The sequence below is a fragment of the Emys orbicularis genome, chromosome 17, assembly GCF_028017835.1.
Source record: "Emys orbicularis isolate rEmyOrb1 chromosome 17, rEmyOrb1.hap1, whole genome shotgun sequence".
NCBI lineage: Eukaryota > Metazoa > Chordata > Testudines > Emydidae > Emys > Emys orbicularis.
The window spans coordinates 7,411,541-7,439,308 of record NC_088699.1 but is presented as its reverse complement, the minus strand read 5'-3'; the positions used below and the strand labels follow the sequence as shown (position 1 = coordinate 7,439,308).

The 27,768-nt window shown below is 42.8% G+C and overlaps 1 protein-coding gene across 1 annotated transcript; it reads left to right on the top strand.

Annotated features, from left to right (window-relative positions):
* Positions 1–169: 169 nt before the first annotated feature.
* Positions 170–26,821, top strand: CA4 (carbonic anhydrase 4). Its single transcript, XM_065418572.1, has 8 exons — positions 170–227; positions 16,936–16,989; positions 18,109–18,279; positions 22,144–22,295; positions 23,086–23,178; positions 23,766–23,829; positions 24,790–24,953; positions 26,630–26,821. The coding sequence occupies exons 1-8, from the start codon at positions 170–172 to the stop codon at positions 26,819–26,821; spliced, it is 948 nt and encodes a 315-aa protein (XP_065274644.1).
* Positions 26,822–27,768: the final 947 nt, after the last annotated feature.

The window sequence follows — 27,768 nt, the reverse complement described above, 5'->3', positions numbered from 1 at the left end:
TGTATACCTGGAGAAATTAAAAAGGGGAGGAGTTCACCTTCCTGACTACGGCTATCAGGACTGACCACGACTCCTTACTCCTGTATAAAAACTCCCAGAGCAGAAATATGATCACATACTAATTGATTCTAGCCTCCTCACTGATCTTATCTAAAATAGGAGATAGATAATGGAATTGCTTTTCCTTGTTCTGCTCTCTCTGCACATTGCCAAGACAGCAACAGAAGGTAAGAAGACCATACTGTTCTGCCCACCCCTGGGTATCAAGGTTACCCATATTTGATTATTTGAATTTTGAATACCACTGTATTCTGTTCAAACTCTTTAATGCTTCTATCTGATAAATCCGAGGTATGTATTTGTTTGTTTCTCTCTCAGGTCATTTATGGCTTGGTATCACAAGTGGATTTATTCTGACTGTTTTGTTTTATTTTACCTTTATGGTTATAGTATTTTTTCACCCCAAGAAAATCCAACAGGTTTTACTTTACCTCTATATGTAATTAGAAATTCTGAAGATTCAGTAAAAATGTATTTTCTTTGCCTGTGTACTATGCTGATTTAAATGGCATACAACTATAAGTAGCCTAATTATTCTATTTTTCTTCTAATAATCCTATGGTCTCTTTATAATGTAAGAAATGAAAGGATTCAGGTTCTCGCTCTTTGTCTTATGCTATTTTAGCCTGATAGAGCAATATATTTGTTTAAAAATTAACCGACATTTATAGTTCTTTTTTTTATGTATTTAATTAAATTTTACTATCCAGTGATGATGACTGTGTTAATACCAGATAATAATCTATAATCAGCACTTCAAAAAATTCAGATGGCTTTTGTATGCTTATATTGGATCAGGAATGCAGTACTATTCAATAATATCCTTTCCCATGTAAATATCAAAGTTAAAAATAAACACAACGGTCCTTAGGTAGTGAGGAAGGCTCAGAGTTTTTGTCCTAAAAAGGAGTAGGCTGCATCATTAAGAAAAAAGATTCAATATTATCGGATGCATCTAACGTATTGCTGCACTGTGACAGAGTTTGTTAAAGGGATACAGCTTTCAACAAGATAACCCAGCTCAAGAGCCACTGGCAAGAGTAGTTGAAAGCAGCAAATGTTGAATGTGACGAGGACAGTGTTAAAACCTGAATAGAACACGACTGAAATGGAGGGGTTTTAACCCCAATGAGGGGTTTTTTAAATTCTCCATATCAACAAGGCAGTAATTTACCTTTTCCACATCCATCCTTTGAGAATGACATTGCACTACAGTTGCAGCTGCTTAATCTGACCGGTGTGGATCTTCTGTCACGTAAGGCTTCCAATAACAACCTTCCTATAAACCTCCCCATCCACATCTAGTACAGATGCACACACACAACAAACCTCTGCTTTTCAAAGTATTCAGCAACTAATATATCTCCCACTTGGTTCAAAGTCCACAGCTACTAACACACATCTCTCTGACTGCACTCTTGGTGGGCTGTTTTTATAAAAGGTTTGTGCTTTTAAATAAGAGAGACAATCTATAATAGTTTGCTGTATTCACAAGACAGAGCTTAAGTTACTAATCAGCACTTCTGTTTATACTTTTAGGGGGTCTCCCTAAACATGAGTGATCAGAGCTGGACTAATAGCAGGTTTGATGGGGCCACAGCTTGGGGACCCCAAGTTGTAGGAAGCCTTGACCTTTGGTAATAGAGTAATAATAACAACACCAACACCAAGCTCTTTTCATGCATATATCTTAAAGTGCTTTACAAAGTAGGTACATTAAGTATTATTATCCCCATTTTATCAATGGGGAAACTGAGGCACAGAGCTGAAGCAACTTTCCCTAGGTCAACCAGAAGCCAGGAGCAGATCCAAGAATAAAACCCAGCAGTCCTAACTCTATGGCAAACATCCTACCCCGGCCCATGTTGTCTCTCAGTATGGTAGCATCTCATGAAACATCAGAAATAATTTAATGATGTTAATCGGCTCCTACATATCTATCATTATTCCATCATCAACAGCAGCATAATGTGCCCCCAAAGCATCCCATCTCAGTGCCTCCTGGGGATCACTGGTAGGGACAAGACTGAATAGCACAGATCTGTGTGAGATCTGGGCAGCTCCAACAGAGACATTCAAAACCTTTTGAGAGAGGATTGTTTAAAACCATCTGTAGTACCATCACCATTATGGTCCAGATGTTATGTAACAGGGATACAACAACTGCCAAAGTGGGGATAGGGAAATAATTTCTGCCCACGGCATATTAGCAGGGTCCTTGGAGTATCTTCACATTCCCCTTGAGCACTGAACAGGAATCAACCATTTACAGATTTACCACCCCACACTATTAGTTTCTGGAATTTCAAAGGATATACATATGGCAGACCTTGTTCCTCTCATTTTCTATACTTATATCTTATGTATTTTTGATTCTCATGGAGGTAAAACTTTGTAACCTACACTGGCACTGATGGGGTCTGCATGAACTTCTAGCCTTATGTCTCTCTGGGGCCATGCAAAGGCAAAGTATGTGCTGTTTATAGCAATGCAATGCAGAGTTGCAAGGACAAAAAAATAAAACAGAACAGAACAAATGAAGGCAGAAGAATTCTTTAACTTTTTCCATTTCCACTTACCGTGGCAAGAACTCTTTACAGACACATATTAATATTTCAGACCCAGCTCAGAGATGGCAGAACCATGATGCTGTCACCTTAAGATTTAATCTAAAACTAAGAAGAGTGAGAGGTACATGAAAAGAACACACAGACAGGGTAGCGATGGAGAGCCAGGGAGGAAAGAAATCGCGGATAGCCCTCCCTGCCTATCCTCCCATCCAACACACGATTAAATATCACTAACAAGTTATCAAAAACATGATCTTCTCCCAGTAGTTACCTTGGCCATTACAACACAGGCAGACTTTTGATCTTAAGTTTATATCCTTAAGCAGGATACGTTCTTTGGTGTTTCCTTTTCTTTCTTCCTTGTAAGCATGCAGCAAGTGGCTGCTAGCACACTTGCAAAGCCTTATCTGAGTTGGTCTGTGACCGTTCATACATACCTACAGCTTGACTAACTCTTACTCAAGAGACCCATTGTAAGCATGAAGGAAGGAAAGCCCACGTTCTGCAGGTTACTGAGCATGTGTCAAAAACCGGAGATGCTCAGCCCAATATTTTACTGTCCTCACTATTCTTCTCATGGCCCTGTAAGCCTGAAACCCAGGCTTCAGTCATCATGGGAAGTGATAGCTCCACAATCTATGCAGTAACAATGAGAATATTTAACATTTATATAGTGCTTCACAGCATCCAAGTGCTGTAAAAATATTAACACATCAAACCTCTCATTAAACATCAATCCTGCAACTAATCATTAACTAATAGGTGCGGTTATTAAGGGAGTAATAACTGAGCTTTGGACAAGCCTGCAGAATAGGCAGCAGCGTACCCCACTTGGGATGGAGGATTTGGCCCACAACTGAGGGCTTCTGTGAGCAAGAGAAAGGCGTGGATGGACTGCATGGCAAAAAGACAGAAGAGGGATATGAGGGGAGGAATATAGGGGAATTTAGGACATATTTGTTCATCTCCTTAGGATTATGGTAAGGTTGGAGGCTATAGAAGTGCAGCAACTTCAATCTAATTCACTCCTTAATATACTAAAAGTCCAACGAAAGATAAAGCAAAGCAGCCCCGGCATTATACTGTTTCATACTGTGGAGACAGAGACCTAGACCCTTTGTTCTTACTTAATCGCTTCCATTTTTATGAGATAACCTAACTGTGGCAGCCAAGCAGACAACACTGTGCACTACCTGGTGTATCTGAAGTTGTCCCCACTTGCAGCCATGACCAGGCGTACCACGTTTTCAGGCACACTATGGCCTTTTAAGTGAATATACTTTCAGGGTACTTAATTAAAATTTAACAGGCTACGGCTAGATTGCATGGTTAGAAGCCCCAATTGCTCTTTAATTAAGGAGTGTTTTGTGTGTTCTTACTGGCAGCATGGCAGGAAGCCTCTTCAGAGGTGTCTGAAAGGGTATTATAGCCATGTATGAAACAAACCTTGAACTGTTTTAATCCTTTACAAGCCACACCCCTCTAGCCAGACAGACATGGCTTCCTTACATATGGCAGAGAAGGAAGAAAACGTAGCTTCTGATAAGTCCACTGTATATCCCTCTTTGGCAGTCGTCTTGTAAAAGGATTTCAAAGCACAATCTTCCAGATACCCCAGTCCCCATCAAACTTCAGGAGTGAATTCAGAGCCTGGTTCTGCAAAGCCTCCTGCAAGCCCCATTGTTTAAGGGGTTATCTACACATGGAGTTATTCGTGAACAACTCCATGTGCAGATGCTCTTATTCTGGAATAGAGTGCCTTGTTCCTGTTTATCTTATTAATCAATTAATTAAGCTAAACAGGAATAAGGCACTCTGATTCCAGAAAGAATATTCACACATGGAGTTATTCTGGAATAGCTATGGTGCTTTAAATTCACACTGCACCTTAATCTGAATTAATTTTCAACTGTAAACAAACACTTAAAAGATTACACAGGATCAGTTCCTTAGCCTCCCTCACAGTATGAAACAAGTTCTGCCACACACCAGCAGCTCCGGAACATTCATGTCTTTTTAACCACTCAACAAATATTGCTGATAGTGCAACAATGGATGCCTGACCCCCACAGTCAATGGACCAATACAAATCCTCCCTTGCTGGATATATGCTTTACCTCCTAAGCCAATAAAGGGGTTAAGGATCGCAAGAGAATGCATTCTTTGCTGTGCCAATGCAACCAAGGGCATCACAGTTTAAAGTTCGCAGGTTATTTTTCACTGCTTTGCAGTTTGTCTCTGGTAATATTTAATGACTGGTCAGGATTTCTTCTCGTACAAAGCGGAGTCAACATCATTAATAATACTAATTTTTAAGGCTCAGCCTTCGTGTTGTCAGTACATTGCACTGTCAGCATTTTGTATTAACTCACCCTCTTAGCTCCCTCTCAAGTAGCAGTGTAGCTGTAGCACATTACATGCTTCTCCAGCATCCACAATGGGGTGTCTCCCCAGTGCTCTGCAATCCAGTACACTCATCCTGCAGGAGGAAAGGGAACATCAGATTAGCCATTCAGGGGGGAAATGACATTTCCCATCATTTTCACTTCAAAGTTTATTCCCCCCAAAAGCAACTTTTGCTACAGCTAAGGGTGCCAATGCCAAGAACCTGGATAGACAGATACACCATTCATAGGAAGCATAATTTCAAAACAGCGAGAGCCTATGCTGTGCACCGTCATGATAGCTATAGCAATCGGAGGCACTTCTGCTCACAGTCCCTAGATTTAAATTCTGGAGGCAGAAGTGCATGTGAAACTCACTCCCTTTGACTGTTCACGAAGCCCAAATGTTCAGGCCTTCAGCATATGTCGCAAGGTTCATCTTCCCAGTAAACACATCCAAGACTTTGGGATTCGTATTTGGGATTTTGTGGGTTTTTTTGGTTGGAGTGGGAGATTGGTCAGTAATGATAGCCATTCTCCATATATGGGCTCTACTGGATATTTTGTTTTTAAAGGATACAATATGCCCAGAGGCCCCTTATTAGATTTTTCACTCACATTTCTATGCAAGTTACCAACATGTACATAAAATAACTGCAAAACTAGCCGAATGTTACAAAAGAATTCTATTCCTTCTTTTTTTTGTTAGTAGTAATAGTATTGAATAGGGCTCCCAAACTTTACCTAGTACTAACCCTAAATAAAGGAAGAGAAGCAAGATACTGTAGAGAAGCAATTCACCTTAGCCCTGCATATCTATTTAACGCCAGCTTCCTTCTTTGATAAGACAATCAACCTCACCACAATAGCTTATCATTACAAAGAAATTTTATTGATGGGACAAGATCATAGGTCATGGCTGGAAAACAGATTTTCCCTCGCCCCTCACACACAGGCAAAAATTTAGAAATATTTAGAGTTATACTTTAGAAACTTCCCTTCATGCTAAAGTGACAAGATGATTTGGTTCTTTCTTCACTTGACAGTGAGTTAAGGGCTTAATGTTCTTATAGGCCATATGAGATAAGAATATGGGTGTGTATGTGGATGATTAGCTAGATAGACCGATTAGATAAATATCTAAAAAGCTCCACCATTATGATAATATTTCTCTTCAGGCACGCACTTCTTAATGATCTGGAAGGGATGTATTATAGCTCTCTGTCACTGGTGCTTGATGCCTTTTAAAAGAACAGGTCCAGCTCCTTGTGCTCAAACAGGTGCTCCCAGTTTGGCCACTTAAGAGGGCAGTGCAGCAGCTGTGGCAATGAAGAACCAGGCTGTCAATAAGGAAGGAAGAACTGGAGCTGCAGGGAATTCCCTAGGTGGGCTGCCAAAGTCCAAGAGGCATGGCAGAGGGAACCGCCTGGGGGAAATGTACCTCCTGGGATAGAGCCCTGGGAGGCAGTGGTCAGTTAAAAGAACAAGGAAGATTCTTGCATTTGGCCCTGCAGCAGGAGCGGGTGTGGCAGTGGGTCCCTTGTGAGCTGGGGACAAGCCAGCACCTTACACTGACTATGAAGAATAAAGTTCTCACGCAAAGGGAAGAAATATTGGGAACCGGAGAGACTTGGTTGAACAGATCGCTGTCCCCAGTTGATAAAGCTACACCACTCTAGAGTTAAATATTGGAGGCTAAGTTTACCCATCAAGGCAGACAATGAAAACTTCCCTGGAATAAGCAGCACTTTAATGGATAGGGGTTTCCTTCCCCCGTCTCCTAAAACGGGCTAGCCCAACACAACTAATGCTGATGGTGACTTTGACCCCTAAGCCATTGCATGCAAAAACATTGCTAATAGAGTTAAAGGGCCAAATTTCTTCCTGGTGTCCACTGTTAGCTGCAGGCAAGTACACCAGGGATGAATTTCCCCCCAATGTTACAATACAGCAGTAACTAGAAGTACAACATATAGGTCAGTTTGAGTATTTTTTTTTAAACGTAATGTCAGGAAGACTAACGTAATGTTAGGAAACTAAGAGCTATCAAAAGAAGGATTGTGATGCTGGTAACCCAGGTATTAGCTTATGCCTAGGTCTCCATGTCTCACTTGGATACTGACAAATACATAGCTGGAATTAGACTGGCTCACCTGGGTGTTAGTATTGTTAACAAAATATAGAGTTATAAAATATATAGAGTGATAAAAAGGTAGTTGGCGGTTAGACTTTATTGAATGTTTGTAAGTTGCTGCGTGCTTTAATCTCTCTTACAATACCTGTATCCCATATTGTAAGGCAATATTTGAGTGTTTGTATTGCAATTCTCTCTAACTGTGTAAATCACCAGACAGGACTGTGATCTGAATTAGTGTGAAATGCTGGCTTCCAACAGAAAGTGTTAGGCCCTGCACAATAGAGAAGGCCAATTGACACCAGACAAACTATTGTGGAACATCAGAGGACAAAAGACTTTGCTGATTGTTCTCCCCATCCCACGGCCACCCCAGCCTGCCCATGAAGAGGAGACGTGCAAGTGATTTCCTCCCATCAGCTGAGCTGGCAGCTCAGAGAAAGGGGAAAGGAAATAAAAATCCCTGACAAGAAGAAACTGTATCGCCGTGCTGCTTGGATTCCTGAGGGCAAGATTTTTGAGGCATAAACAACAGATTCCCCAGTGTTCAGCCTGGAGTAGCAATAAGGGACATATAGAGCTTGCTTATTATAGAAGCTTCTATTGCCTTTTGAAACTTAAGACTAACTCATTTGTGTGTATGTTTACCTGCTTTAACTTTGCATACAATTCTCTTATTTCCTTTTCCTAGTTAATAAATCTTTAGATAGATTATTATAGGATTGGCTACAAGCATTGTCTTTGTTGTGAGACCTAACGTGCAACTGTCCTGGGGTAAGTGACTGGTCCTTCGGGACAGGGAGTAACCTGAATACTATTGTGATTTTTGATGTAAGGGACTATCTATCACAAAGGCACCTCAATCTTTGGGGCACCTAGGGCCATAAAGGCTTTTCAAATCTCAGAGATTTAATCCATGTGTTTAATAATAATGAATAGATAACAACACACAGCATTTTTCATCCACAGATCTCCAGACACCTTACAAAGATGGGTAACAGCTCATTTAATAGCTCTCTTTTATAGGTGGGCACACTAATGACAAAGAGGTCAAGGGACTTGCCCAAGGTCACATAGTAGTAGGACTGGAAATAGAATCTAGGTATTCTAATTCCCAGTCAAGTATGCTATCCACTAAACTGCTTAAACAGCAGAGGGTGTGGTTCTGACTAAACGGAGCTGCCCCTTTCCCTGTGCCTTCCTTGGTAATGATAATGTTCACAATAAAAAAAAAAACCAATAAACAACTGTATTGTTTCATGGCTGCATTGGAGCCAAGAAATACTTTTAGTCAGGAAACTAGTGACAAACTGGACAGAGTAGAAACAGAGATAAGTGAGCACTTATTTGCCAACTGCACAAACAAGACTCCCTGAATTTAACGGATGGCTGCTACCTTGAACTTTGTGTAGAAATAAGAGGCCCCGAGGCACAATACCCTCTGGTGTAAAACACCAAGGAAACAAATGGAGTTACACCCTGTATGTGTTGCATCACAGCTTGATCCAGGGATAGCAAAAATGCAACATGAGGGCCTAATATGGTTCACTTGACTATTCTGAGCCTCAGCTGCCTTCATCTGTTACAAGATGCAGGTCCTTCTATGCAGACTACAGGTCTCATAACAGCCACCCAGCTCAAAATGGAGCATTGCGGGCTGGGCCTTGGCGTCTCGAAGGTAGGGTTGCCAACTTTCTAATACCAGAAAACCAAGGGCCCTTGCCCCGCCCCTGCCCTGCCCCTTCGCTGAGGCCCCACCCTGCCCCTTCCAGAGGCCCCGCCCCCACTCACTCCATCCCCCTCCCTCTGTCGCTTGCTCTCCCCCACCCTCGCTCATGTGCTCATTTTCACTGCAAGGCCCAAACAGGCATATTTATTGTTTTGACAGATGTATTATGCTACATTCAGGTTTTATTTGTTACAGGACGCTAGAGCTGGCAGCAAAATAGTCAAAAAGCGCAATTTTAAAAAAAAATGAATTTCACAAAGGTTTTCATGATTCTTTCCCTCCCCTCTTCCCATTTTTTGTAAGCAGCTCCATGTTTTTTGTTCACTAAAGCTACTGTAATTTTATGTGTGGAATTAGGACCACACATTATCACAGCTGCACTGCGTCTATTATAGGCCCTGAAGCCCAAATACAAATCCATAGAGCACAACCACAGAAATGCACCTGTCCAGATACCTATATAAATAAATCTGTAGAAACTGACTTCCACACCTACATGCACATACACACGTGTATTCATGTGTACACATCTAGCATGCACTAACACATATACTTCCACATTATTTATTACTACAACTGTTGTTTAGTGCCTAGAGACCCCAACTAAGATCAGGGCTCCGGGGCGGTAGGTGCTGGACACACATAAAAAGAGAGAGTCTGCAACACAGAGTTTATAATGTAGCTAGACAAAGGTGGGGAGAAATGTCTGATCCGTCGGCTCTTCTGCAATTACTAGTCAACCACATTCACTTTTTAAGAAATAATATATTGCTTTTAGAGTAACCGTCTCTTTTAAAAACTTGGTATGAAATGAATACACACACATTTTATGTCATCAATTTTTGTGTGCACAAGACAGCAAAAGGAATAAAAAGTCAAAGAGTTCGGCTGCAAATTTTATTCACACAGGTATACACACATGCAGCAATACACGCACCTCCCTACACAAAGACATGCAGTCTCTTACACACATACAATGCATGCATGTACACACTTGCCTACACAGAGACACTTTTTCATACACTTTTCCAGGGCCTGCCTAAATCACCCAGCCGGGAAGGGAGGGGAAAAGATGGGGGTGGGGGTGGAGGAGAGAGGATGGGGAGGGAAAGAGGCCAAGGACGAGAGCAGGGTGGGGGTGAGAGGGGGCAGTGAAGGAGAGAGGAGCGGGGGTGGGGGGTATGTGGGGTTGATGGGAATGCAGGGGGAGGCAGAAGGCTACAGGTGCATGAGGATGTGTGGGGCACAGGGGTGTATAGGGAAATAATGGGTGTGCAGCAGTGTATGGAGGTGAATGGGGTACAGGGCTCAGATGGGTAGGTGTGGAGGGCGGGATGGGACGGGACGGGGGAGGGATGCAGTGAGGGGGGATGGAGGTGCGGGGGGTGGGACAGGGAGGGATGCGGTGAGGAGGATGGGGGTGCAGTGGAGCCCCATTCCCAGCACTCAGAGACAGGGATACACATACCTCCAACTCCTGGGTGCCAGCGATGGGGCAACAGACTGCGGTTCGCCGCAGGGCACACGCTGCGGCTCGAGCCCAGCCATGCGAGAAGAAGAGGCCGGGCAGCAGCAGGAGGCGTGCACCATGCGACCCCACAATGGCCGCCTGCGGAGCGCTCGAGTGGCGCTAGTTCCTCCCCGGCCCTGACCCACCAATGGCAGCACGCAGACCCCTCCTCCCCCCGGCAGCCCCTAAGGCTAGGAGCCGGCTGCTTCCCGACCCGGGAACTGCGCGGTCTGTGGCGCGGTGGCTAGCAGGGAGCCTGCCAGCCTCGCTGCAGCGCCGTGTGAACCGGACATTCAACGGCCCAGTCAGCAGCGCTGAACAGAGCTGCCAGGATCCCTTTTGGACTGGGTGTTCCGGTCCAAAACCAGACACCTGGTCACCCTACTCGAAGGGCAGCACCAAAGAGAATGATTGCAAGCTGCTCCATTCTGGGCCAGTTGGGCACATGGCTTGTGAGATCCTGGCCAGACTCAGGCTATGTGTGGATGCTCATGGCTTAGCCCATTTGTGCCAATAAAACTGGAAAAGTTTTGGGAACTAGGCTATAAATCCCTCCAGCAGAGAGTTTAACCAGGCTGTTGGGTTGTTACAGCATCAGTGAGAGTGATTCAGCAGGCATCCTTGAAGCACACACGTGTGGGAGGGAATATCAGCATTTCAGTTACAAAGAAGCATTTCCTTGCATTGTCCTGGGCAGAGGCAGTAAAGAATACAGCAACCTTGGAAAAGTGGAGGCTGATGGAAAAAACATCTTATAGTAAATAAGACTAGGAAAACCTTTATCTACAAGCTCTGCTCCATCACCTTCTGGCTTCTAGGCCTTGGCTATTTTAGGAAGCAGGTTCCATTCCCTCTGAAACGCTGTATAACTTAATGGGAATTAGAAACTCATTCAGGCTCATTGTGACTTGAAAAGAAATTAAATGGATTCTAGTGTTAGTGAAAGATATCTAATCAACAGCTCCGGGGAGAGCAATTCTCCATTTATAGTACAGTACTACCAGCTGCAGAGTAATTGTTCCATCACCAATGTTGTGACTCTTCAAAGTAGCCAACCAAGCCACAATTCTGTACTGGGAGCAGGGGTTCCCTTCTGTTGTTGCCGAGCCTGTCTGCTCCTGTGCTAAGCATTCAGGTTGCATCCAGCAGGAAGCAGAAGCAGTGGGGAGGCAACAGATGGTGGCCAAGAATCTCCTGGATCTGTCCACTAATTGCTAATGTGATCAACAACAGAAGGGTAACAAGAAAAAAAGGTAAGAGATGGCAGTAGGAAAGGAGTTATGAGGTCAGAGGAAGGGGAAAGAGAATGAGGGAGGGACTAGAGGAAAGAGTCAGACGGACAAAGTGAGCACAGGAAAAAAAGGGGGTTCTGAGGAAGTGAGGGAGGAAGAGCAGAGAATTAGAAGGATCTGTGAGAAGCAAAAGGACTCAAGAGAGGGGAAAGTCCCAGAAAAGGATATGGACATGGCTATGAGGCAGGGAGGGGCAGGATAGACTGGGGAATTGGGATCACAAGAGAAACCAGAATGAGATAGCTTAAACAGGATTAGGAATTGGAAACCAGGGAGACGGTATTTGAAGGCTGTATACACCAGGGAAGGAAAGGAATTGTTTAGAGTGTTACTAGGAATGAGGGATACAGATAAGCAAAGGGAAAATGTAAACTGTACACCAGGAAATGTTTCCTGACAGTGAAGTGGGAGGAGCCCCCGCTTTAGCTATTTAAAACTGAACTAGACAATACACTCTAGGGGATAATTGCACCGTAGTCCATGAGTAACAGGCTGGATGTGACCTCCATCCTCATTTCCATCTTATTCAATGAAAGGCTCAGAAACTGAATCCAGTGGGTGAAGGGAACTTTTACAACTCAAAGTTCACATACACAAGGAGAAATCACGCCTTTATCAAATACTGCTTCATAATGCAAATTCTTAACTAATCTAGGCGGGTTTCTGACTAAGTCATAAATACACTAAACATCCTGGTTCTCAGCTGTTTTTCTTAAGAAAATAAAGAAGAAAGGGCTTATTCACAACCAATATTAATTCAACACTAAGTACTAAAATTACTGTTTACTAAGAAATCCTTGTCACTCGTTCATTGTGAAACCCACATTCAGATTTATTGACTCTTTTTTCCTGAAGAATTCCTGAGTATTTAGCCCATAATATGATCTGTCATTCTAAACTGCAGCTGTGATACGCAGTTAGGAGAAGGCTACATCCTTATTAGTAATTTCTGAACTTCTAAAAGGTTCATAGAAAGCACCCTAGGGTCAGATGCAGATCCAAATTGTACAAACAAATTATGCAATTCGTATACAAATTATACAAATCTAAATTATATGCCTCAGTGCATTCTACGTGTAGTAAATATAAAGCAGCAGGGCCTGCCTGAAGTTTCTCTAATCTTCTCTAGTTGTTTTTCAGCATCTGAATGTGCAGGTTCCTTGGTTAAAGATCCAAGGTTTTTCTGATGCATTCACCTGCCCACTGGGAACTGGACGGAGACCCACAAATTCTTTTGACACAGGCCACCAAACAGGGTGTCAGAGGACATTTGATCACATTGGTGAACTGGGCTGGATTCAAACAGGTGATGAAAGGATCCATCCATATCCCACTACCCATTTCCAGAGGCATTTGCTCCCCTGGCATAGGGATGTGAAGATAGTGGATTGTGATTATCAACACCGTCCTGGTGATGCCTTTTTGCTCCCAAGGGGATTCCCCGTGTCCTTCTATGACCCTGTTTTCATGGCTTTTGTCCCCATAGTCTCAAAGCTCCGTGTAGCAGCCTCTGCATTTCTAGCCAATGAAATATGCATTCGATACATGCATCCCTCAGCTCTAAATCACTTTGTATATTATTATTTAGACTGCAGCAACACCTAGGAGCCCCAGTCATGAACCTACTGTGCTAGGTGTATATAAACACAGAACAAAAAGCCAGTCCCGTGCCCCCACGAGCTCACAATATATTAACCGGCAGGGCCGGCGCAACCCATTAGGCGATCTAGGCGGTCGCCTAGGCGCTACAATTTGGGGGGCGGCGACCACGGCGGTATTTCGGCGGCGGGACCTTCCGCTGCCTCTGTGGGGGGCGGCATTTCGGGGCGGGACCTTCCACCGCCTAGGGCGGCAGAAAAGCTGGCGGCGCTCCTGTGAACCGGTATGTGTTAGAGAGTCCCACTTTTGTTTGACAAGTTACCTTCCCAGCTCTGACTAACACGTATATTGGCCTTAATCAAATCATTTCTGGGCAGACAGAGGGAAAATAATCACTTAATGTCGGAACCAAGGTTGCTCTCAAGGTGCAGTAGTTCTTTTCCAGCAGTTCCTGCGGTCACTTCAGCGTGCTTGAGTTCCCTGCCCTATGCAACTCCGGTGCAGTAATTGTTAAAGCACATGCTGAGCCACTGTGCTAGCTGGAGATGCCAAAAATACTTTGGCTGCCATTCATCTCTGCAATGGTAATGAATATTACAAAACATGATTGTCAAATGCCATGCAGGTTGACTTGCCCAGCGTCTGCTAGACATTTATTAAGCTTCTTCTGATTAAGCTAGCCGTCCCATCCCATACTTATCGCATCACATTTTACTGTCTCATAATATAGAAGGTTATCAAATGTGGAGGTGTGGCAATTCTTTCAACAGAGATGGGCCTGAATCAAAACCCTAGGTACAATCAATTTGGAGAAAGCCAGAGCTAAACATGTTGGGGCTCTGTACGTTTTTAAATGTTTGGTAGAACTGGTCAAAAATTTTGCATGCAGAAAGTCTTCCTGCCAAAAAATTAAGATTTAGTTAAAACCCCAATTTTTTCATGAAAAATGTCAATGCAAAATATTATTTAAAAAGCTCTAATTAAAGTGTAAAATTTATTCTTCTTATAACATGAATACTGTTTTTTTTTTTTTTTTTTTTTTTTACTTAATTAGTTTAGCTGTGACATTCTGAGTAAATTTCCCAGACCTGAAGGAGAGCTCTGCGTAAGCTTGGAAGTTTGTCTCTCTCACCAACAGAAGTTGGCCCAATAAAAGATATTACCTTCCCCACCCTTGTCTGTCTAATATCCTGGGACCGACATGGCTGCAGCAACACTGCATTCATCCCCTAATGTCATCTATATCCCTTAGTTTTCACACCTTTTTAAAAATCCCACAAACCGGCATGGCCCTCCTTGCTGTCTGCCATCTCTGACAGAAGCAAGAAGTCTGACCAGCTCTGCACGATTGTCATAAGTGTTGCAAGCACAGGATGCACAACGCTCCAGTATGTGCAGAGCCATAATATAGGGATGGCATGGCATTTACCAGGTTTTTACCAGGTAAAATCATGGTTTTTACCACCTTGAGAAAAACTAGTGAGTCGCAGTTTAAGGAATTTTCTATTTTAAAAACTGTTCCATTAATGCATACCACATTACACTTAGTTTTAGTTACATATTCAAATTGTGGTTACATAAGGCACAGATTAGATTCATAGATTAATTTAGGGTTGTACAAATAAAAAGTAAAACTGCAGTGAGGGTACTACTAATGTATGTAATTATAATATTGAACATCAGAATGTATACATTTTGGTTTGGTATTTTCTAAAGGAAGTTATACGGCATGATTCATATTTCAGTTTTCAATATTATATAAACAAAAGTCAAAAACATTTGATGATGTGAAAGACAATAATGCAGAGTTGTACGCTTGAAGCATTAAGCAAGCAGAAGCAAACAGTTTCAGCTACCAGTCCAGGTCTGTTTTGCCATGCTGCATTGCGTAGCAGAAGACCAACTTCATCCTATGCTTGTTGGACACTGATGCAATTATTTTTCCCTTTTTCCCGGTTTAAAAATGTATTTACCAGCGATCTGTCCTAAACTAGATTTTCCTGGGAAACTGCCAACCCTGCCATAAGAAAAACCAAATCAGCAGGGAACATGGGATTTCTTGGAGGACAGTGTATTTGAAGCTGTGGTTGTCCTTAATGTCTGCCCTCAATGTTGGGGCGGGGGGAATGGTGAAAGGAGGTGCTATACTGAGTTCTGCAGGGACTGCAAAGGGGGACAAGCCCGAGGTTCACAAGAGTTTGCAACATCCGCATTTGCTGATGGAGAAGCTCCATTATGTCCTTGCACATCTTCCTCTGCTTTTCCTGCTGGCATTCCTGGGCCTGTCTCCTGTCCGTTCTTTCCTTCTCCAGACTGTCTGCGATGTTCACCCTCCAGGCCCTTTGCGCGCGGTGTCATGCAGCACTAGCTTGCAGGATCTCATTGAATGTCATCCCAAGTCCTCTTCTTTCTCCTCCTTATCTGGCTCAGGCGGTCCACAGGTGTGGAGACAAATTTAAGTGTAGACAACAACCAGGTCAACACCCAGCAGCTTGCGTTGACCTAACTTTGCGGCACAGAGCCTGAGAGAGCAATAATAAGCTGCTCCAGAGAGAAACTCTTGGGCATACTGAGTGAGATCAAATTCAGCTGAGCTGGAATGAGGAGCGTGCTTTATTTCTTACGAAAATTCCTTATTCCACCATATCCTCTTTAAAGATTTTTTTTTTTTTTTTTTTTTTTTTGAAGATTCCATCCCTGTTAGGTTGAGATGATATGAGGTTTCTTGTACACAAGAACAAGGGACATTACATGAAATTAATGGGTGGCAAATTCAAAACTGATAAAAAGAAATATATTTTCCTCACAATACATATTCAGACTGTGGAACGCCTTGCCACATGAAGTCATTGAAGCCAAGAATTTAGCAAGATTCAAAAAGGGATTGGACATTTACACAAGAATATCCAGGGTTATAATAATTAATCCTAACACAGGTTTTGAAAGGGATATTAAACCACACGTTTCAGGGTTGAAGCCATCTGTATCAGAGACCAGGATCAGACCTAATGAAGGGGGAAAATTATCCAACCTCTCCCTGCAGCAGGGTTCTTACATCTTCCTCTGAAGCATCTAGTATTGGCCACTGTCAATACGGGACGCATGTCTGATCCACTAAAACAATTCCTATATTCTGGTTTTGCATCTTTTAGTAAAAACTAGGCTTGCCAGAGCTTTCAGCCTGATTTGCACTATGGCTGGGGAATATTCACTAATGGCTGGGGAATACACTATGGCTGGGGAATATTCATTCTTTGTACAATCACAACATTTATGTGTGTCATCAGCCAGGGGTTCTCACATATTTTGGAGAGCGGGACACATTTTAATAGAGAGATTGTCTTGTGGACACCTCCGCCCCCCAGGGACCACCTCTCCTCCCATGCACGATCACTTAACATACTTTTGTCAACTATAGCAGTTTCTTACAGTGGGAAAGTACCTGTGCACTTTTAGCTTTCTTTTAAAGCAATTTAGCAGCTGGAAATAAGGAGCGGGAGTCAAAGCTGAGTGGTCAGCTAGCTCTCTCCCCAGATCACCATGCCAGAGCCAATGTCTGTATCTGGTCATTCTGAAGTTAATCAACGAATCATACAGCTTCTCATTTTAATGCAATTTTGTAAAGTTTGTCTGAAAATGTTAATTTCTCTGTTGCAGGTGACAAAGAATGGTGCTACCTATCACAAAAATGGACTCAGTCCGAATGTGCAGGTAATTCTAAGCAGTTTATTTCTGAAATCATTTTAGTGCTGTGCTGTTTTACAAAGGCCTACTTGTAGCAGTGATACAAATCTTCCCACAACAGTTTCAGATATCACATGCCTCCATTCTAGGGCCAAATTCATTACTACGGTAAACAGGTGCAAGAACATTGATGTCAATGTAGTAAATCTGATTGATTGTATGTCATCAGAAAGAGGAAAACCCAGTCCAATTAATTTAAATGATTATTAGGATATTTAAGAGAAGGGGACAAAGATATGTTAATGACCAATGTTTGTTCTGGCTATCAATTTTGTTTTGGCTGAAGAAAACGCTGCCAATATAAGAAGAAGTGGATCTGAAGTGCATCTGAAGAAGTGGGTTTTTTACCCACGAAAGCTTATGCCCAAATAAATCTGTGAGTCTTTAAGGTGCCACTGGACTCCTTGTTGTTTTCCTGCCAATATAAAAGGAACTTACAACATACCCGAAAGATAACCATCCCAGCAGGTCACAGGCACCAGGCATGCAATTCCTTAAAAATACTTGAGGCCTACATTAAGAAAAGTCTTTGTATTTTAACTGGAATTGTAACCTTTGTTTTACTTCAGCACAGCGATATAACAGCCAGCTGTACCACATTCGCTCCTTTGCTCCTACACTAGTCATAGCGTCTAGTCTCACCTAGGCTGAGATGTAACATACTGGGAATAAAACTCAGGCGTTCCTGGCTCCTCGTGCTGCCTTCAGCAAACACTAGAACATGGATCTGCATCCCTCCTTTTTAAATACATTCCAAGATACACGTTACAAATTTTTACTGTTTATGATCAATTAGCTAAGTCCGACACAGGCATGCGTCCCATTTAATAGGGCATTGTTACACACTTCATCTGATTACATTTTCCAGTTGCACCAATCAGTCGTTGTTGGGCACATTTCACTGTTTTGCATTTTTAAATACTTTGTAACATGTCAAGGAACCTCCCTATTAAACTCTGCCAACCTCTGAAGCAAATTTTCCCAACCTCTGAAGCGAATGTAGATCTACCAAGGGGTAGTTTGGCCTTATTGGGATGAAGTCACTTTGTCCTTCAATGAAAGCCATTTTTCCTTCCTTTTAAACAGAGCCCCGTGTCTGGGATACAGTGAATGAGGAGTGTGGAAAAAAGGAACAGTCACCTATCAATATTGTCACCAACAAAGTGAAGTACAAAGAGGACCTGAAACCATTTACTTTTGAAGGCTATAATACCAATCAGTCCTCCCCTTGGCGCATAGAAAATAATGGGCATACGGGTAAGTTATGGCAATGAATGGGGTTTACCTATTTTGCTGGGTTTTATTAGCTCCTTGATTGCTATCAGAAACATTTTCAGTGTTGAGATTATTTTCTTCACACGCAGAAGTTAATTGGCCAGAGCTGATTAATTAGCTATTTACTGATTCAGCTTTAATGTTCTTCCAGCCTGTCTATCAGGAAGAAATATTACTGGGGATACTCTGTGGCAGTACTGTGTTGCGTCAGGTTATTAAGTCTAAAAAAACTGTTTGTATTTTTTTTAAACACTTAGTGGTGATTTAACCCTCATATTGGACCCAAAATCACCCAACTATTTCTCTATTGGGGTCTTGGAGACACCTGGTATGTCAAAATTGGGGGTGGGGAAAATTGGGAATTGGGATACATTTAAAGCTGGTTTTATTGTAACCAGTAAACTATACAACTATGCACAAGTTAAAACTTTCCTAGATTCAGATACAGTACTTGTGGTCTAACTGACCCTATGATCAAACACATTTTAAAGAAAGCTACACAATAGTGTCAGGGTCTAACTGACCCCACGTTTGAACAATGAAACTAGATAGCAACAACAACAATATAAAAGGCACAGATACAGCAAAGTAGCAACTAAATGGTCAAATACTTGGAACAAATGGAGCAAAAATAGGTGACACAGGTTCTGAACATACAAAGTTTTTACACTTCACACATTTCTGACCTATTTTTCTGTCTCGATCTCTGGACCAGATGTAACATCTTGTAACATCTTCCCCATTTGGCTCTGGATCAGTACCCAGCACACACAGATGCTGCTACCCTAGAAGCCTGAGGCCAGGCTGCATCGCTCCTTTCTTTGCGCCAGTGGTTTCACCATTTCTGTACCCAGGTCCCTGGGAAACATCCATCTCTGACTCAGAGGTTTATTGTGCCGTGTGCAATTCAACAAAATCGAAACCATATATGCATTCCGAAATGCAACATGCGTGTGCAATGCAACTTTGAGTCTTTGCCTCAGTAACAGCATCTGTCGAGTGTGGGCTTGCCAGAAAATGTATCCGACAATTGTGGCTTCCCCAGATACTTTTCCTAGCAAGTGCAGGCTTCCCAGAAAATCAGTTTGATGGTACTATCTTCAAAGAAACTCAATTTGCTCTACAATTGTGATGCTACATGAGGCAAATGTTATCTGGGGGCTCACAGACCAACAGACCAATTTGGTGCATTTTTTTTTTTTTTGGAAAAAACAAAAAACACTGAAATTGTGATGATAAAAACAATGACGTAGGATTCATATAATCATATAATAACTGCTGCCTCAAAATAAAAATCATCTGATGCTGGAATACCTGCATAATTAATTTGGGGCCCTAATACCTTTTAAGTGACTGTTTTCGCTATGCTAAAACCACAACAGGTATGTAGACAAAACCAATGCTAACAGGTTGTCCTCATCATAGCTTGAGAATACTTAGAGAAAAAAGAGGCTATGGCTTGCCTATCATGTTTTATTCAAATTTGTGTATGTGTTTAGATCCCTCCCCCCCAAGACCTTGGAAGTGCAATACTTTCATTTTCCCCACTGACTAACACTGAGGTGTCTAACTGACCCCAATGACCTTCTCAGTGACTCTTTTGCTGCACAAAAACCACAACAGGTAGGATGATAAAACCAATGCAGAAAGATTGACCTCCTCCTACTTTGACAATAATGTATGAAGAGGTACAGGACTGGCGTAAAAATTTGTATTTATATTTCTGTGCATCCATTTTTGTCAGACACCCCAAAGCATAAGGAGAGTTGAAAAAACTGGACTGTTGTCAAGAGAACCGGCTGCTTGACAGCCAGGCCCCTAATCTAAATGGCCCCATAGAAAAGTGCTCCCCTGGAGACAGCTGAAATTAAAAAAAGCAGATGGATTGGGTAATGAGATTTTTGTTTTGAAATTCAATATTTAGGCCGATTGTCCACATTAGTGGAAAATCAGAAGAAGTTTGTAAGAAAAAACAAAGTTAATAGCCTTTGTGGTACAATATAAAATTGTGGAATCTTCAAAGCATGGCTGATGCTCATAGAAGTGTCTTTGTATAAAAAATAAATGCTCATAGAAACCGCTTAGAACTTTAATTCCCCGACATGCAAAAGGGGGTTTGCAGCGGGGGGTGGGGGGGCAAAACTCCCGCTGGTGCAATGAGAATAAGATTGGATGCAATTATTATTTTTAGATTTCAATAGCACCTAAATGCTCCGAGATTGGAGCCTCATTGTGCTAGGTGTCTTTCATACACGTAGTAAGAGTCACGGCCCACAAGACCTGTCAGTCTAAACAGACCAAAGAAATGTTACTAATCCATTTTACAGACAGGGAAGTGAGGAACACAGCTATGAAATGACTCATCTAAGGACATGCAGCCAATCTTTGGGAGCTGGGCATTGAACTCATATCTCCCAAGTCCCAATCCAGGGCCTTATCTACTAGACCAGCCTTCTTCTCAGAGGTCCTAATTCCATCTCCCAGAGAGCACAAAGACTGCCATTTTCAAATGCATCACAAATCTCTCAAGCAGAGAAAGGTTAAGGGAAATTATCACTAGAAAATATTTTTATTCTTCCCGGAGATACGTTTTATTCTCCTGTTAATAACGGACCCAAACTCTGCTCTTACACAGGCTTCGCTTACCTAGTTTTACTCTATAGCATTGGTTTTAACCTTTTTTCATTTGCAGACCCCTTAAAAAATTTCGAGTGGAGGTGCAGACCCTTTTGGCAATCTTAGACATAGTCTGCAGACCCCCAGGAGCCCACAAACCACAGGTTGAAAACCACCGCTCTAGAGTTAGACTGGTGTAAAGTGAAAGTGAGTCCTACACTTGAGACATGTAACAGTGTCTTTAACTATAAACCCTGCAAGACCCTCAAAGCAAATAAATACTGCAGTACACACAATAGGAGACAAAAATAGAAACCAACAAATAAACCTCTTGGGACCAAGTTCACCTTCTAGAATGCAACTCTGTACATTTAAAAGGAAAAATCCCTGTTCCAACATCTCCTTTCTAGATAAGAGAGGAAGAAACCTAGTGTGTTTGTCTTAAAAGTGAGAGACGCATAGGCTCTTGCTTCTCTCCTGGCAACAAACCAGTCACTTAGACGCTCCCAGCAAGGAAGAGATTGTCTATTAACCTTACACTGCATTGGAAAGCTAGTATTGATTTATGTAAACATTAAATTGATGAGAACAATTGATTGATTAAAAGAAAGGCTGATGAAGATGCTACCACAAAAGCTCATTTAATTGGCTTTCACCAAAATAAATACAACTATAATCCATAGATTGCAGTACACAATTCTCTTCCGTTACGTAGCATTTTTCATCCATATGTCTCCCCTTTACAAAAAGAGGTAAGTATCATTATCACCATTTTACAGATGAGAGAACTGAGGTATAGAGAGGTTAATAGCCTGAGCTGTAGAAGTGTTATGCACCTAGAGTTGCCATAGACTTCAATTGGAGCCACAGGTGCTCAGTACTTTGGCAAATCAGGCCCTAAGTGACTAGCACAAGGTCATTAGGAAATCAAACTCTCAAGTATCTGAACTCCTAGTCCTGTGCCCTGGATATAGGGATTGGACTGTTCCCCATTTTAATCACATTTGAACCAGTACTCGGGAGTGTTCAGAGTCAGATCTGGATCTGAAGTTCATTAATCTAGGTCACTCAATATAAAAGGCTGAGCCAAATCATTGAATCCAAAACCCAGTGAACTTCTGGGAAACCCTGATTCCAGAGCTTTCGCAACCAATGCCCCTCGCTAGTTTTAACTATTTTTAAAATAAGAGCCAAACAATTTTTTTCTTTTTAACTACTTGTTTCTACCAGTTAAAGTATCTCTTAGCGGGTCAGCAAAGATTGGAGGTGGAGGTCTTCGAAATAAATACAATGCGATCGAGTTTCACTTCCACTGGGGCACAAGCAAAGGATTCAGCCCTGGATCGGAACACAGCATAGATGGAGAGAGATACGCTATGGAGGTAGGTGAGATTCTCTCTCTGTTAACGCAGCCGGGTCCAAGAACTCTGGCTTCTCAACCTAATGTTGAATGAAATAAACCAACAGATTCTTTTGCAAGACTCCAGGAGGGGAATTAAAGAACTGAGAATTTATTGTTTGTTGAGCCCTGTGCAGAACACAGACGAAAAACAACCAGGAGCTGGAAGTTTTGCATGGCAAAGGCAAATGAGGACAGGCAGTAAAACCCAGGATTATTTAGCCTTCAGAGGAGGCAGTAGCAGTTCAGGCTATAAAGCCTGTATCTCCCAGTCTCACACTTGCTTATTCAGTCACTTCTGTTGTGACCGTGCAGTGACAGGTATAAATTCCTCCAGTAGCAGAGAGGGCAAATCCAACCTCCGTAGACAAACCAGGTGGGCTTGATGCAGGAGGGTCCCAAGCGAGTTGGTGGGAGGAAATCACCCTCCACCTGAGGTCATGGAGTAACAGTGGAACCACTGCAGATCCAGGGCGGCAGTAGCCCATAAGCTCCTCTTATACAGGTGCGGGGGGGAGTGGAGGGTGGAACTGCCTTTGGGTACATGTCTTTGCCAGCCCTGGCAGCTGGCAAAGCCCCATATTTCACCAGCCCCATATTGTCCACAGTGCCTCTCGCCAGCTGCGGGCAGGGAGTGGCCCTGCCCCACCTCCACAGTAGAACAGCAGTGGCTTCTCCACACCCAGGGCACAGGGAAGGGGCCAGGATTGGCCGACGATAAATGGCTATAAAGAAAAGGGAGTAATAATTGACTGTTAATGCCTGTATTACAGCTTCATATAGTCCACAGGAAAGAGGGTTTCTCCACTACGGAGCAGGCAGTGACTGATAAAGAAGGTCTGGCCGTGCTGGGGTTCTTTATAAAGGTAAGTTGCCAGGGTTTTTTTTAAATTAGCCACCTCAGACTGGCACCTACCAAAGCTTGGCCCAAGTTGCAGGGTTTGGCTATAGAACTGGCCAGAACCCAAAGTTCCCCAATGTTTTCAGGGGTCCAGATCAACCATTTAAGTCTGGCCTCACCTCTAGTGCTTCGCAAATGTCTGCACTGCGATCAGAGAGACGTGACTGCAACACAGCACCTGAGCTAGCTTTGATTTTGCTAGCTTGAATAACAATACCAGTGATACCACAAGCAGCACAGGCTACACAAGCCCACCCAGGACCCTGGGTATGGACTCACGCACCAAGCCCATCCTATTGCAACTTCACTGCTATTGTTATTCGAGCTGGCTAGATCAAAGCGAGCTTGGGAACGTCTACACATGCAGCAGTCACACCTCGGACTGTAGAGTAGACATATCCGCAGCGACTTCGTTATGTTCAGCTAATTGATTTTTTGTTCCGCTTTCTTTCCCACTTCTTTTCTGTTTCATTAATAATTAAATTAAAAGTTACATGAGGGGCAAATGTCTGAGGAAATGGGTACATTTTCTGACTCAAAATATTGTTTCAGACCGGTGCAAAAAATGAAAACTATGAACCTCTAATAGAGATGTTAAATGAAGTTGCTGTCAAAGGTAAGGAGCTTGGATTTATCATCGAGCAATTTGAATTTATTTATCACGATAATCATTATACGTAGGATATATAAAACGGCCAGTCCTTCTCCTAGTACTCAAGTGAGATCCGCGTTTGAATTCACAGACAGGAGCATCAAGCCTAAGGTCCAGTCTACACAACAGAGCTATAATCGGTATAACTACATCACTCAGGGATATGAAAAATCCACGACCTACCCCCCAATGTCAACAGCGCTGCATCGGCGGGAGAGCTTCTCCTGCCAACATGGCTACTGCCTCTTGGGAGCTGGATTAACTAAGCCGATGGGAGAGCTCTCTCTGTCGGCTTAGAGCGTCTTGATTAAAGCGCTATACAGGTGCAGCAGCATTTTAAGCGAAGACTTGCCCTCAATTCAGAAGAAACTTTGAAGTGATTTTAAGCAAGGAAGCAGGGTATGGAGAGCTTACACACAAGCAGGGGCGGCTCTATGTTTTTTGCTGCCCCAAGCACGGCAGTCAGGCGGGCTTCGGCTGCGGGCAGTCCGCGGGTGATCTGCCGGTCCTGCAGCTTCAGCGTACCCGCCGCTGAATTGCCGCCGAAACCGCGGGACCAGCGGACCTCCCGCAGGCACGTCGCCGAAGGCCGCCTGACTGCCGCCCTCACAGCAACCGGCATGCCGCCCCCGCGGCTTGCCGCCCAAAGCACGCGCTTGCTGCGCTGGTGCCTGGAGCTGCCCCTGCACACAAGGTGTCCGTGCTGTATAGCTGTGCTCTGCAGGGGCTCTTGAGACGGGCAGGCACAGTGGTTCTCTTGCTAGGCCCATCCAGTAGCCCCCGCCTCCCCCACAACCAGCGATGGGGGACTATGAGGGTGGCACTGCAACAGAGTTGGTAGCAGCAGCCAGAGTTGAAAGGAGCTGTAAAAGTGAACCTATAACCATGCCCATTCCAGCTGATGTTTTTCCATTGTTTTCCTAGGGTCTCAAAAAAATATGACATCTTTGCCCCTGGAATCGCTCATTCCAGCTAAAGAGAATCTCTCACATTATTATCGGTACAATGGCTCACTGACCACGCCCAACTGCAACCAGGCTGTCGTCTGGACAATATTTCAGGAGCCAATCATACTGAAGGAAAGTCAGGTAATTCCTCGAGTTATAGACTGAAAGGAGCAGTGAGGTCATTTGGTCTGTCTCACTCCCACTCCCACTCCCCACCTTCTTTTCTTCCCTCCCACATATGCTCTCTCACATGTCCAATGTAGGATTGTCCCCTTCTCCATTACCTTCTGCCGTCCAATCTTAAGAGACTCCAAATCAATGTCACCACAACAGCTCATACACTGCCCAGTATGTTTGCCATCTGTCCCACCACTCATTTTGGTGAAAAAACAAAACAAAACTCAGAATCCTTCCCCACTCCAAAAAAAGGGGATGGGCATATACTATATCTTATATGGCATTTTGCATACAAGGATCTCAGAGCAATTCTCAAAGGAATGTTAGTATCATTGCCATTTTAAAGGAGGGGAAACTAAAGCACATTGTAATTAAGTGACTTGCCAAAGGCCACACAGTGAATCAGTGGCAGAAGTGGGAACCCAATTCAGATGAATGCTAGTTCAGTGCTCTATCCAATGCCCCATAGTGACTCTAAATGAGGGTCTGAATCATCCCCTAACTTCAGATGTTTTGGAATGTGTCGCTGAATTGTTTCTGAGAACTAAATAATGGGTGACTGGCCTTTTTCCTCTAGCCCCGTTTAGAATTTTATTTTAATAGAACAGAATATTTTTAAAATTATATCTTTGTATCCATCAAGTCAAAAACACCATTCTGTCCTGCTTCAACTTCAACCTGAATGAATTTATTTCTGCTTTCTATAAAGCAAGGGGTCATGGGGGTACTTACCACTATAATACCTTATAGAGGCAAGGTGGTCCAGTGGTCATGATCTGTTGGCGCTCCCATCTCAGCTCTACCATGAACTCATTGAGTAGGCTTGGACAAGTCACAACCCTTCTGGGTCAGTTCCTCATCGGCAAACAATGACCATGATCAGTATGTCCACAGCGTGATACCCCATCAGACTGAGTCTGTAAGCTTAATGATAGTTGCTCGGTGTTTGCTGAGAACCCAACACCCAGCCAGATGTGAACCAGTGCAATGGGGGAAATGAGAAATTGGGGGTGTGCCTCACAGCTGGCAGCTGCTGGCTAAATTCCTGCTGCAAGTAGCCAGGAGTTAGGCTCTAGAGAAGAGCCAGAGGAGGTGAGACATGTAATCTTGATCCCCACGAGTTGTGTCACAGGGACCTTTGTTTGTTTGTTAATGGAGATATCCTATCTCCTAGAACTGGAAGGGACCTTGAAAGGTCATCGAGTCCAGCCCCCTGCCTCCACTAGCAGGACCATGTACTGATTTTGCCCCAGATCCCTAAGTGGCCCCCTCAAGGATTGAACTCACAATCCTTGGGTTTAGCAGGCCAATGCTCAAACCACTGAGCTATCCCTCGCCCTGAGGGATGGGGCAGGAGCTGAACATAGAGAAAAGACCTGTCTTTCCAGGGTGGCTTGCGCTAGACAGGACTAGGATGTTTATCTGGGAGGAAGTTTAAGGAGTCTGCCTGGGCTAGAAGGAAGCATCTGTCAGTGATCTGGGGAACAAGTTTTGGTGGCACTGGGCTAAGAGGGGTGAAAACATTATCTACTCTTGTGGTTCAGAGCAATACTACAGTGTGAGGAACTATAGACTCAAGATAGGACAATTCCCTTTTCTTTCCCTCAAAAAAATAACTATTTTTGGATGGTGGTGTGCAGGTTGAGAAGTTCTTGGAGACGCTTTACTTCACTAAGGATAAAACATTACTCATGACCGACAATTTCCGACCTGTTCAACCTCTCAGTGACAGAATCGTGTACCGCTCTGATGTCAGTGTCGTCCAGCCTCCTGCAAAGGCTTTATTGGTGGTCCCAACACTTATCTACGTCATGAGTCTTCTTTTCCAATGAACACTCGCCATCCAATACCAGGTGCTGGGGGGGTTAATTTTTTGTTTCAAGCACTTTTCTCCAGTTGAGAAGCCCTAGACTACAGCTGATTTTACAACATAGCCTTGGTGTTTTTCCTAACGCTTAGCAATAGGAATCTTTATATATATTAATCGACAGCCCTATATATATATTATATATATATATATATATATATATATATATATATATATATATATATATATAGGGCTGTCGATTAATCACAGTTAATCCACGCGATTAACTAAAAAAATTAATCGCTATTTTAAAAAATTAATCACGATTAATCGCAGTTTTAATCACACTGTTAAACAATAATAAAATACCAATTGAAATTTATTATAAATATTTTTGGATGTTTTTCTACATTTTCAACTATATTGATTTCAATTATGACAGACTATAAAGTGTACAGCATTCACTTTACATTATTATTTTTATTACAAATATTTGCACTGTAAAAATTATAAACAAAAGATAATATTTTTCAATTCACCTAATACAAGTACTGTAGTGCAATCTCTTTATCATGAAAGTGCAATTTACAAATTTTGATTTTTTTTGTTACATAACTTCACTCAAAAACAAAACAATGTAAAACTTTAGAGCCTACAAGTCCACTCAGTCCTACTTCTTGTGCAGCCAATCGCTAAGACAAACCAGTTTGTTTACGTATATGGGAGATAATGCTGCCCGATTCTTATTTACAATGTCACCTGAAAGTGAGAACAGGCGTTCGCATGACACTTTTGTAACTGGCGTTGTAAGGTATTTACGTGTCAGATATGCTAAACATTCGTATGCCCCTTCATGCTTCGGTCACCATTCCAGAGGACATGCTTCCATGCTGATGACGCTCATTAAAAAAAAATGCATTAATTAAATTTATGACTGAACTCCTTGGGGGAGTATTGTATGTCTGCTGCTCT

Coding starts and splice junctions, on each gene's coding strand:
- CA4 (XM_065418572.1), top strand. CDS start 170: ATGGAATTGCTTTTCCTTGTTCTGCTCTCTCTGCACATTGCCAAGACA. Junction 18,280..22,143: donor AGAAAATAATGGGCATACGG/GTAAGTTATGGC, acceptor TGTTTCTACCAG/TTAAAGTATCTCTTAGCGGG. Junction 22,296..23,085: donor GAGAGAGATACGCTATGGAG/GTAGGTGAGATT, acceptor CCTGTATTACAG/CTTCATATAGTCCACAGGAA.